The sequence below is a fragment of the Corvus brachyrhynchos genome, unplaced genomic scaffold (assembly GCF_000691975.1).
Source record: "Corvus brachyrhynchos isolate BGI_N302 unplaced genomic scaffold, ASM69197v1 scaffold178, whole genome shotgun sequence".
Lineage (NCBI taxonomy): Eukaryota > Metazoa > Chordata > Aves > Passeriformes > Corvidae > Corvus > Corvus brachyrhynchos.
The window spans coordinates 1,513,505-1,526,714 of NW_008239304.1; the positions used below are offsets into that span (position 1 = coordinate 1,513,505).

The 13,210-nt window shown below is 38.0% G+C and overlaps 1 protein-coding gene across 2 annotated transcripts in view; it reads right to left on the reverse strand.

Annotated features, from left to right (window-relative positions):
• The window catches only part of TLL1 (tolloid like 1), a 130,854-nt gene that overhangs the window by 5,814 nt on the left and 111,830 nt on the right, over nucleotides 1–13,210 (reverse strand). For both annotated transcript variants that reach the window (XM_008638587.2, XM_017740639.1), the window contains exons 17-19: nucleotides 10,740–10,865; nucleotides 9,250–9,377; nucleotides 4,362–4,575 (exon numbers count right to left, since the gene is read on the reverse strand). In XM_008638587.2, the coding sequence (XP_008636809.1) occupies nucleotides 4,362–4,575; nucleotides 9,250–9,377; nucleotides 10,740–10,865 (468 nt within the window). The remainder of the gene's footprint in view (nucleotides 1–4,361; nucleotides 4,576–9,249; nucleotides 9,378–10,739; nucleotides 10,866–13,210) is intronic.

Sequence of the window (13,210 nt, forward strand, 5' to 3'; positions counted from 1 at the left end):
GAACAGGCCCTTCTCTGCAAAAGAGTGTGATTGGGAGAAAGCTGCTGCCACCAGAGAAAGTCTTGTAGCTGAAAGCCTGCTCATGAGGCAAGCCTTTAGCTGGAGATCCCTGCCTTTTTTCAAAATCATTATTTTAGCATAAATCTCTATTTGTACACAGTTGCAAAATAGATGTGGGGCTTTAGAGCTTGTTTATAACTGCTCAAAGTGTTCAGAATTGAAATATGAATTAGCTTTAGTGTATAGGTGAATAAGCTGTCCAACAAATAAATAAAAGTCTTGTTAGAATCCAAGCAAGAATAGATGGAAATTGTACTTAAGGGGAAAAATGCATTGTTTGTCATGTTTCTAAAAGGTGGGTGGAGGCTTTTTTACTTTACAGGTACAAAGATTTCAATGCAAACACAATAATTTAGCTTTGGTTTCTCATCAAGAACAAATCATCTCTTAAAGCACCCATAAAAACATCAAGTGCAAATGAGCCTGAACAAAATACTGAGACACACAAGTTTAGATGTAATTTTTATAAATAAATGAACAGATAATTTAATCTGCATTTAAAAATATGTAGATAATACTGATTGATCATTTTAGAGTAACCTGAAACAAACAGCGAGATTCAAGTCTTTCCAAGCTTTGGTGAAGAGACACTTTGACTTCAGTGTCACAGACTCCACCCACACTAAACAAGACCAATTGCACTATTACATTGTGAGGAGTCACATTTCACCTAAGAGTTAATAATGGTAATGACCAAATCTTTACTTTTGAAAAAGGGTGGGTTTTTTCTTAATAGGGAAATGAAGGAATAAAACCAGGAAATACAAACTATGTAAGTAATCCATTATGCGTGATCTGTTCAATCTGAAATTTCAAACTTTTTTCGCTTTTAAAGAACAAATAGGAGCATATGATAAAACATTGGTAAATAAGATAGTTCAAGCAGTTATTTCTCATTGCTATTCTAATATACTGTTTTTTCTCCCTATTCTGAATTTCATTTATTTCCTTTTCTTTTGTTGAGAGAAGAGGGGATTGTTTTAGGTTTATTTTTTGTTTGACTGGACTCTTGCCAATATTAGGAACATCTCCCTGCCTCAGATACCAAACAGCTGCAAAGGAGAAAATGTTTAATGACCTGTCTACATTCTTTCCCTCTGCTTGCTACAGAGGACAGGAGCTTAAAGGAAAGTTGTAGCCATTCAACCACAGAAAATGGCAATTCCCGTTCCCCTGCCCTTCTCTCGCAGATTATAGCCTCATATTTTAGTATAGAAATTACAAGCCAAATTTTCAGTTTCTTAAGAATCAAGTTGTAGTTTCAGAAGCCTACATCCAGCCTGCACAATGAGGCACTGCATAAGACGTGGGACAGTGCCATGCAGCACTGCTTGCAAAGCCTTGGTACCAGAGGTAACCCGGCCGCACCACCCATCGTGGTTTCCATCGTGCAGGCATGGCTGCTCTGCAGCAGGCAAGATGGATGATTCTAACTGTAAGGAAATATGTCCAACTTGTAAAATGATGGTCATCTGGCAGCTTCAGATGAAAGACTTTTTCTAGATCAGCTACGGCACAAAAGCCCTCTCATGTTTCATGACCTTTCTAGGGACTTTCAGGCTTCTTACAAACATATGAGCAAATTGAGCACCAGTTTCTTGACTGTTTAACAAGCCAGACAGATGGGAAAAGCTTAAGCCCACACCATCTGAACTAATGAAACAAGATTATAAATTGATTTAGCACTCCCATACTGAATTATTACAGTTATTTTGGAAGCAACACAGGCCTCTAAACTGAGTGACATTTGAGATATCCAAATTTGTTTGAGACATCCTCCCACCACTGACAGATAGGAATAGGACCTACAGTAGATCTGCAACCTCCTAGAGCAGTGGCGGGAGGCCAGGCACCATAAATGAAGCTGTCCAGAAGATAACTAGATGCCTGAGTTAGGGCAAACAGATCACTCCCTGAGCAATGATGTTTAATGCTCTGTCAGGAACATTTTTATGAATTCCTCTTGGATGGGTTATGCCTTTTCTGAACAGGGAAAATATGACAGAATCTCCTTCTAAAACTGTGTTTCACTTTCAAAACAGCATTTTATAAGTTTTGCTCCACCCAAGGAAGCCTTTCTATCCAGTTTATTTTTTTTTAAACTTCACTGTATCTGCTGCTACATTTTTATTCTGTTTTCTGAAATATTAAATGGAAATTTGGAAATTGGGTAGCACTTCAAGCCAAAAAGTGTCATAGAAGGGAAATCAACGTCATCGACAGCATCTACTGGAATAATAAGAGGCCATTAAATCATGAAGAGGCCAGGAATGCAGCAGCAGAGACAGCTCTGGGTGCAGAATCCAGCTACTCTTTCACTGCTGTTGTGTTACACCAGACTTTTTACTGAGTGAGTTCTGCCAACATGTTAGAAGTGAAGGGAGCAGCTTCCTCAGCACTCCCTGTCTGCCTGCACAGCTATGCAGGGTCGAACACAGCCCTGTCTACTTCCATTGCATACCATCAAGAATTTTTTTTCTAGAAAAGATAACCAAAGGGAATACAATCCTCTGCCCATATGCTTGTTAGGTATCTGCTCATTCACATGTGTACTGACAGCACAGAGGTAAAATTCTCACAGAACTCTCACAGTGCATCTGTATTTGGCTCAAGACTGAAGGAATAGACTGCAAGACCCGAGTTGTTCCTCATTCAAACACTACCTCCAGGTACATGCCAGTGATGAGAGCTCATCTCAGGGGGCAGTCTGTGCAACAGCAGCTGACAGGAATAAATGTCCTCTCTTAAGGAGGTAAACTTTGTAGTTTTTTATAATATTCTTAAAAACTGGGTAGATTTTATTTCTCTCAGTTTCTCAGGAAAGCACATGCTTGTGCATGTCGAGAATGTTTTTATATTTTAGGCACAAAAAGCTCAGCAGATATGAGGGAAAATCTGGCAAGTCATAACAAAACTTGCAATCTTTAGAAGTTAGGGAGTATACCTCTGAACTTCATTCACACACTGATTGTTCCAATTCTGCAAACTGAAAGTGAGGATAATAAATGAGATAGAAGTTTTACAACACCTGTTCTAGCAAGAGTTCTGACCTTTAACTATATACCCTGAGGTAATTGAAAGTGGGTAATTATTACTTCTATCTAATTTTGTATCTAAGGGCAAGTGTTACTGCAGTAGGGAAGGCAAAACATTGGAGGCTTGTAAAAGATGATTTTCCACAAGAAAAACAAACTGAATTACAGGAAGCTAAACTTTTCATTTTCAAGGCCAGATCACAAAGAGTTCATATATTGTTGTCTACTCTCTTTCTCTGAAAGGGGAATTAAATTACTAAAGATTTTGAATTATTCATAACAAAGCAGAAGGAAAAAGAGAAAATGCCAGCATTGATATATGTGAGGATGTCTTAGCTGTGCACTACACATCAACTTGATGGATACTTTGGGTAATATCAAATTACATTAACAGTGATCCATAATCTTGATTATTCTATTAATAGCTATTACCTGTCATTAAATCTTATCTCCTAGCAGAGATATTTATTAAATATTTTCTGCATTATTTATTGCCTGTATAAATAAGAATGAACTCTGTAAAGACAGACATTAGGATTGAAGATTAAAACAAAGGCCAAAAAAACCCGAAATCCCCTTGTCGTACAGCAGGCACCGGATGTTCAGAGGTTCAGCACTAGGGGCCACTGTAAGCCAAGCAATATCGGGGGAAAAAATCTCCACGCTGAAAATGTCCCAAAAACTCTATTAATCAATTACAAACCATTGTTTCCAACTTCAGTGACTTCTGCCAAACAAGAAAATTGAATGATAAATATGAAGGACATTATATTTTAACAGACCTAAGAAAGTCTTCAATTTTTTTTTTTCTTATTCTTCTTTGGCTTATCTTGCCTTTTAAGCACTACAGGAAAGTAATGTGTGTTTACACAAAACCCAGATTTTTGTTTAATTTAGAACAGGAAAGTAATGGACGTGCATCACATGTCCCAGTTAAGTGTTATCATTACATATACAGTGAAAAGATACTGAATCTTTTGTGATCTCAGGTCATGAATCCTAAGGAATCTCATTTCTTATCTGACTTTGTTTCAACATCTTTTAATTTCTTACACATGAGAGAGAGACAGGGAGAGAGAAATATCTAAAATATTAGAGAATACTTTCTGCAGTCTCAGACTTTTCCTACTGTGCTTAAGGTTTCATTAAATACAGCTGTTACATTGTCTTATCTGTGAACTCATCCCTTTCCTACAAAAGTCTGAATATCTACCACCAAAGAGCAATGGGTGAGTTATTAGTAAAAATCACGTCCTGATTTCTGACCTGTAGAGTGCGTTGCTTGGAAGCCTTTTCTTTGAACTGATGCATCGGAAATAAAGCGGAGAAACATTTTGTTTCCAGTAGCAATAAGAGGATCTGGTATTTTATTGCCACATAAGCGCCCCAGGATTGGCGATTTTTCACTTTCACCATCAAACACTTCCAAGTGGTCATAAGCACATTCTTGATGTTGTTCTATTTCAAATTCATTGAATGTCTAGGGGAAAAAAAGTAAAATGACCCATTGTGGGACTGTATTTACATGGTACATACATATACATGTTAACACATTTTAGAATATAAGGATGCAGTTAAAATGACAGATTTAACATTACTGCCTCCAGAAGCCCATAGATTTGAATAACATATTGATCCTGAGAAAGAGGAATAAAAGTTAAGACAGTGAACTTTGAGAGTGCATCATCCTTCATGCAGAAAGGCACTAGAATCTTTATAATCAACTACTATCTATCAGACAATAATAAATCTAGAATACTGCTGCCTTTCTGCTGAATCTGCACTGTTTTTAGGATTATTCCAAATTTCACAGAGCATTCAAAACAGCAAAAAGTCAGAAATTATTGTTTCCTCACATAGTTGAGGATTGATTGAAACATCTGCAAAACATAATGGCTCCCCCCCCCACCCCCTCCCTTTTTTAAAACCTACATCACACTGCGACTGAAGCCTCTGAAAATGACTTTTCCACATGAAGGTTTATGCATGAAAGTTTTATTTTCTAATCTATTATCTAGAGATCTGTTTTTTTGTTATTACAACTTAAAGATGTTTCAGGCTGCACACTTCATGCTAAGTTCAGATTTTTGCTAGTGAAAGCATTGTCAAACATTAAAAAATTGTGTTAATTGTTGATTAGAAAAAACTTCAGGCGTTTCCAAAAAGTGTGTGCCATACCTGACAGAAACTGTTAACACACATACAACTTATACCTGCATTTCATATATGGAAGAGTGTCTTCCAAGACTAGAATGTTATAAACAAACTTATTTCAAGGGGACATCAGAGTTTTCAAACAAGGCTTTTTGACCAGGGCTAAATTTCAACAACAATGCTGAAGCTTAATATCTGGTAATTTCCCCTCACGTAAACACTGAGAAGGCAATATACATCTTTGTGAATTTTCAGAGTAACCTACAATTTAAGGTGAAATTCAAAATGTATTTTGTTCAACGAAATAGCATAAAAACACCAAGTACAAATGCTTTCATGAGTAGTCCTGTAGATGACTGTTTATTAAAAAAACCAATAAAACCTCAAACAAAAACCCAAAAACCAAACAGAAAAGGATTAAGAAACAATAATTAAAAGGAATAAAACTGAACTCTCAAATGCCGAGCAAATATCACAATTAAGCATTCTCTCTGGTACACCAAACCAAATCTGACCAACTAAATCACTCGTGGAACCCTGAGAGTGCGAAATGCGATGGAAATTTATATTAACAGCTGACCTAAAGGATATATAAAGAGCTAACACAAAGGTTTTTTTCCCAGAGAACTTCAATATTCAGAATAACACTTGTTTTTTGTGAAGAGCTGCATGGTGCAGTGCATGCAGGTCCATTTCACTGTAAAAATGTGGGGTTTACATTAAGGGACTGAAACTGCAGAGGCAGTGAAAACAGCTGTACAGCAGTCACTCCTGCTGCTCTTAAACTGCGGTCAGCCATCCTACTTTTATGATGCCAAGTATGTGTTGTCATTTATACCCAAATAAAACCTGATGGATGAAGAAAACTCCAGAAAGCTGAGAGACTAATTCTCAGTTAGCCTGAGTTAGTTAAACGCAGTTAAACACAGTACCAAGTCAAGCCAACTTGGAATCAATGGGAGCAATAGACATGACCCAAGAACAGCCTGCAGAAATTCATTTTCTTTTATAGGAAAATTGTATCTGTTTTGTTTACATCTCACGAGCATGAAAAACCCCTAACAACACCAACACTCTCAAGGAATCATATCTCACTATGAACTGTAAGACACACCTATTATTTTTAATATTTGACTTCTCCCTGGGATTCCTAAGCCTTCAGGAGCACAGACATGTTATATTGTGTCCTTCAAACATGACCAGAAAAAATGGTTGTGGTTTTAGCAAATGATTCTAGCAATTCCAGAGAGAATCCAAGGAACTTGCTTTTTAAAGAAAAATCAGATCTTAATATGCATAGTCTTTTAAAAGCTCAAAATGCCTGATATTTTAAAACACCCAAAGACAGTCTCTGTGTTTTAAAAACCAGTTGGCTCCTTGCAAATTTGAAAGAGGAGAACTGACACAAACTTTCCCTAAACAGAAATGAATAGTTGATGCCAACAGAGTTCACAAATGATTTAATAAAGTTGGTAGTATAATTAAATCACGCCCTGTCTTCCTGGGACAAATACTTTTGAATTCCTACCCCACCATGACTATTTTAACCCCGTGTGATTTGTCTCCTTAGAGGGAAAGGTGTTCAGAAATGTTACATATAGCTTCTGACCATCCAGCCCTTTCTATCTACACCACTCAACCGAGTAGATAGGTTGGTGGCACTTATGGAGAGCTGCCTGGATGGGACACTTAAGCCTGTCTCTTATAAACATCCGGCTGATTAGCTCATGAAAATCAGTCTCTCTACGATGTACATTTTCAAAGCCATCTTTATCTACATGTTTCATTTAAAAGTTCTGAAGCGCATACCCATTTTTTCATAGGCAGAGTGACAGCAATCACAACAAAAGATTAGTTTCTATACATACACCCCTCTCAAAAAAACAAGCACAGCCTCACAATTCATGTGGTTTGTTACCATGAAGTAACCGATTCTCTTTTTGTTCAATTTGAACAAGTAAGCTATGAAAAATAGACTTAAATACAGCGTGAAAGTCCAAGGAAAAATACTGATCCATTGTGGAATTATGGTATTAATATTATTGATATGGGACCTTGCTGTAGTACACAGCTTGAAGATATTATACACATACAATTTAGGAATTGACCCTACTGGCTTGCACAGAAGAGCAGATCTCCCAACTCTAAATCATGGAGGCATTTTTGAAAATTCTATCTAGTAAAATTCTGTCTAGTTTTCCGATTCCATCGGCAAAAACCAATTTAAAAAAACCTTTTCTTTGTAAAGTAAACCACAAAATATTTCACTGAAGAAATCTGAATGTTGGAATTTTGCCTGCTGTGGGTATAGGTATTGGAAACGCTTTTACAGTAACGTGCCCATGTCCATGCCTGGCTGGCTTTGGTTTATTCAGTCAGTATGAAGAATACTTGCTCAGAAGCAGCAGTAGAAAGGCTGCCTGAATTAGAAACCTGTTTTCCACCCTTGGAATAGACAGAACATGCACACTGCTCATTCTCCACCACTCCCACCCCCTCCAGTACAGTTTAACCCTTTTAGTTTTGGTGAACAGGGATCCATACACAGTCCCACATCAGCACCAGTAACAGGAGTGGTTTAATTCCAGGCAGCAGCCAAGCCCTACACAGCTGCTTGCTCACTCCCCCACCAGTAGGACTGGGGAGAGAACTGGAAGTGTAAACAATAGAAAACTTGTGGGCTGAGATATGGACAGTTTAATAGGGAGAGCAAAAGCCGCACACATAAAGTAAAGAAAAACAAGGAAAGAATTCACTGCTTCCCATGGGCAGGCAGGTGTTCATCCATCACAAGGGCTCCATCATGTGTAAGGTTTACTTGGGAAGACAAACACCATCCCCTTCCTCTGTCTTCCCCCGATTTGATATCCTGAGCATGATGCCGTATAGCCTGGAATATCCCTGTGGTCAGTTTGGGCCACCTGTCCTGTCCGTGTCTCCCCCCAATCTCCCATGAACCCCACCTTCCTTGCCAGCAGAAAAGGCCTTGGCTCTGTGTAAGCCCTGCTTAGCAATAACAATAACATCTCTGTGTTATCAACACTGTTCAGCCCAAGTCCAAAACACAGCCCCATACCAGCCACTGTGAATAAAATTAACTCTACCCCAGCCAAAACCAGCACAAGGGGTTAGGGTTTGGCTAAGGTCAGTAGTTATGAGATACAATATCCCTTTCAACCCTGCACCAGTATTGGCTATTGCTTCTACCTCTCTGAAGCAGAGACATCTCTCTCCTTAACTTTATTTGCTCCAAAACAGTTGAAAAATCAATTTATGACATTTAAAAATATGTAAGGCCAGCTTTTGTTGTGGCTGTCCTGCAAGTACACTGCTGAAGGAGCACTGGGGCTGAGCTAAAAGAAGAACCCCCTGGGCAGAACCATGCCTTCAGCTTCATACAGAGGCTACAGAATCTCGGTAAACCTGCAAAGCTATCAAAACTCTTCTACGCCTGTCTTTGGACACCAGCACTGTCCTCAGCCAGCTGGACACAAAATTCACAAATCTACTCCAGCCTGCTCTTCTACTTATGTTAAAATTTGGAGCCAGTTTTAAATGAGAAATCCAGATTCTCAGGGGTTTTGTATCTCTTTTTCATCCTTAAAAAGAACAGAACAGAAAAAGGTGTGTACAGAGGACTGTTCATAACTCAAAACTTTGCTTATTCTATATATTGAAATTTGTGAAAATGGCCTCTGCCATATTTGACAAAACTTAGCACAAGTTTTATGAGTTGCAACAACAATATAGTAAAGTCTGACAGGAGGAAAGTATGCCTTTGCAGACTATTTCCCATCACTATAAATTTAAATCACAGCTCTATCATATTGAGTAGTCCCTGTTGGCCAGAAATTGACAGGAGTCAGCAAATTTTTAAAATTTACTTCTGGGATGCAAACTGACAGTAAAGTTTAGTAACAGTTTCATATCATTGAGCAGTCATTTGAGAAGCTGATTTGGTGGAAGAAAAGCTGAAAAGGAAGGGTAGGCAGAGACTCACCAGTTTGACCCTCTGCCCAGGGGTAGCACTGATTTCCCACGTGCACTCCTTTCTGCTGGGATACTTGTCCGGCCAGTTGGGACTCGTGATGAGGCCATTGGGACTGTGGATCTTCTGTTCACACTCAGCTGTGCCAACAGTGATAGCATCAGTTAGTCTGGGGGTCTGCATTCAGAGGTAGTCAAAAAAGTACTATTTTTTTCAGGGCAGCCACTAAATGGAAGAGATCTTTAGGAAGATATGTAAGTATGCTCTTCAGAGTGCAGTTATTTTCTTCCCCTCAGGCACGTGCTTTAGAGCATTAACCCAGCATGTTTCTTTATGGATTGTTGTGATACATACACTGTTGTTTACAATGGATGGCTTTTTTTTCGAGTACTATAGTACTATACAGGAATAAACATAAGATAAATGCTGAAAACTAATAAAATATCTTCCTATTCCCCTATCTTACATACAAGTGTGTAAATCCATATAAAAAGTCTCACTACTCCAACCTCAAAAGAAATTTCTCAATTTTTTTCTCTTCTTGCTAATTTTCACTGCAGCTAGAGAGCAATCAATTTGGTTTCTAAACCACAGTTTCTAGATATACATATAGACAATTTGAGAACAGCAAAGACTTAATTGCAAGTATGTACAAAGAACAGCTTAGTCACTGACTTCGTAACTACACCACTAGTACCCAGAACTAAAAGAAGGCATTTTTTTATTTAGTTTTTTTAACTGTCTCAAATTGCTTTCTAAATATCAGGGAATTATTTCAAAAGAAAAACTTTTAGAGTAGGCAAGTAGCATTCCAAAACCAGTGAAAATGCAAATGATTCACAAGGGCATGTCTTTAGTCTCAAATTAAATCCATGGTAGAAAACAACATTGAGAAATTACAGCAGCTCACATGATATTGCACACTTGAGGTTCATTTGCAGACAATTTAAATTCTACTTAAGCCCCAGAACCTATTGTCTTCTTGAAGGTAGCCACACCTTGAGAGAGCCAAGAGGAAGAAAGATACATAGGGCTTTGACTGGAACTTATATTGTCGGAATATGTCACCTAAAATAAACCCAGAAAGGGTAGAGATGGTTTCAACATGACTGTGAGGAAACTAACTGCTACTGATAGCAGCAAATCACAACTTTACCAGGCTTCTCTCCAGAAACTCTAGACCTGTGTTTAATACAACCTTAGATAGATACTTTATCAGAGCTTTTAATATTCTACACTTCACAGAACTATTGAAAGTAGCACTCTGTGCCAGTGATCCCAAGTTTTCCAAACTGCATTCCTGTGGACCTCGAACTCAGCCCACACAAATGCTGGGGATGGAGGTGAAGGGAAAGGGGAGGGATGTTGTAATGCTTAAGCCCAGATGTCTAAAACCCCATTACCAAGAACTTTCTTTCCTTTCTTTTGTTTGAAAGGAGAACTGCAGAAAGCTTTCTGCAAGCCAGTTGTGTAACCAACCACTCAAATGCCTTCCTACTCACCTTCCTTGCAGTCATGTTTATTTTCGTGTAGCACGAATCCATTCCGGCACTGGCAGACGTAGCTTCCTACCGTGTTGATGCACTCGTGCTGGCAGCCACCGTTGTCCTTGGAACACTCATCCTTGTCTACAAAATACACAACAAGCTCAGGTGAGCACACAGGTCCCAGCAGACCTTGCTACCAAGACAAGCATGGAGCCTGAGTCCAGAGCAGGATAAGCTACAGCAAAGTCACTCTTCCCAGTAAGGCAGTTCTGTGGTGCCTTAGTTCTAGCCACTCTTTGCTCAGCCTGCAGCCTTGCACTATGGCACAAAGAGTCTGTCTTGTCTTTATGGGAGATGAAGGTTAGTTCCTAAGGGAGAGGAACACTAGTAAAACAAGCTAGAACAAAGGAGGTAAGAGATTTACCAGCTTTTACTCTTTCAATTGGTCTAGCTAGTAAAAGTTTCATAAATATCCAGTTTTATTTTAGTAAAGTGGTAGTGTAGATTATGGACAACACAAATTATTCCAGCTTTATGCTAATTCCACAATTTAATGGTGATACCTTGAAAGGAACATATAGATCAAACAAGACTTCAACTTCTACACATTAAACATGTAAGAAGAGAAAGATTTCACATAAGCTTTTCTAATATGTTGGGCTTTTTTCCCCAACAGAGTGACAGTATGCTTTACTTTTGAATGAATCTGGACATCACAGAACATCACAAAAAAACCCATTTCATTGAAAGAAAAAAAAAAAAAGAAATTGGCATTAGTTAGTTCAAGATCTACAATATAGCATGCAGTTCTGTTTATTAACATATAATCCTTCAAAAGAGCTTTTAGTGTGTTAGAAATAAAGCAGAGAGTAGTGGAGGAAATATGACCTGCATTAAACAGCTACAAATTCATTGCATGGACAAAAGCCAAACTAGATTAACAGGCTGTCATTGTAGCAAGAGGCCTCAGCTGCCACGCTTCTATGTCATTCAGCTGTTCTTGTTTTAGGTGAGGCTGGTCCCTTTAAAAGAGGCAGACTGCTCCTGACATGTATACACATCCTTGCATATATGTAGAACTATATATGTATACACACATATATACACATTGTTAGATATAAAGATATATGCATATATATATAAACAAACACATATTAAACCTCCCCTGTATTTTACTAAATTCAACATGCTATTTCAACATGCAAAAGAGAGGAGGGAAAAGAGCGAAGGAATTTTGGTCATCCCAGAGGTCTGGTTGTTGCAGGGCTGGAATGCAGAGCATTTACCCCCTTCAGTCTCGTATACTTTGGAAAGCAGCAGTTAACATTATCTCCAAACAAGGCAACGTGATAGTTCAGACTTTAGCAGGTACAGCAAGAATTTCTATAGATCAGAAGCCACTGTGGATAATTTAAGTCTCTTTTCATTGTCTTACTCATGCATTTTTTCCCTGCCCTTACTCATATTCAGTAACACAACAAAGGAAGTTTGCACTGTAATTGCATACGCATCATCTTCCTCTGCCAAAATGTATGCAGCACTCCCAAAATGCATTCTGCACTTGACCTGTTTACTTGAAGATCTTTCCATACAAATCAGCTTCTACTTATAATACGAGATGATAATGTACATTTAGAGGCAAATTCTGCAAGTCAAACCCAAGCATCCACTGCATTTTGTACCGTAAATCTCAAATCTCTTTGTACTGAAAGTTTCTGGAAACTTTCTGCAAATGTGAACAGATTTGAAAGTTAAGAAATAGTTGAAAACATAGATACCTCTCGAAATCATACAGCCAAAGACTTATACTACTTGTCATTTTGATGATGAAGGGAAGCATAAAAGCTCCACAGTACACTATTTATGCACCTTGCAAACTGAGGTAGTAAATCGATGTAATTTCAAACCAAAGTTATAATTTTGCAAGAGCAAGCACTATCATAAATTAATTCCACATTGCAAGTGAGGAACAGTAACAAGCAATTCAGAAATTAGAAATAATATGAACAAAACTCTTCAATATTTCCCTCTTAAGCATTAGTTTGTAATTTTTCACCAAAATAACAAAATAAAAGGAAGGCAAGCTCAAAATGCATTCAAGTTAAGCTTTCAAGTACAGAGTAGGTGGACAAATTCTAAATAAAAGCCCTGTCCATTTTCATCATCCACCAAACTCTGTGAAAACACTGAAAAGTATTTTAACATTAAATATGCTTATATTCTGTAAAATAATCTCTTAAGAGACCAGTACATAAGCAAATAGGCCCATGTTGGATGTCCTCAGAAATAAAATAATGGGCAGAAGGTAGAAAGGAGAAATTTTGGAACACATTTGAACTACAATAATGACTTGTACATAGTTAATCAAGGATGCAACTGTTGAACAAGCCTTCCTCACACTTCATAATTGAGAACAGACTTTCTGTCAAATTGATTGCCCAGTTTAAAAATTTGTGAAAAAAAAACAATTAGTCTGTATTAGTTTC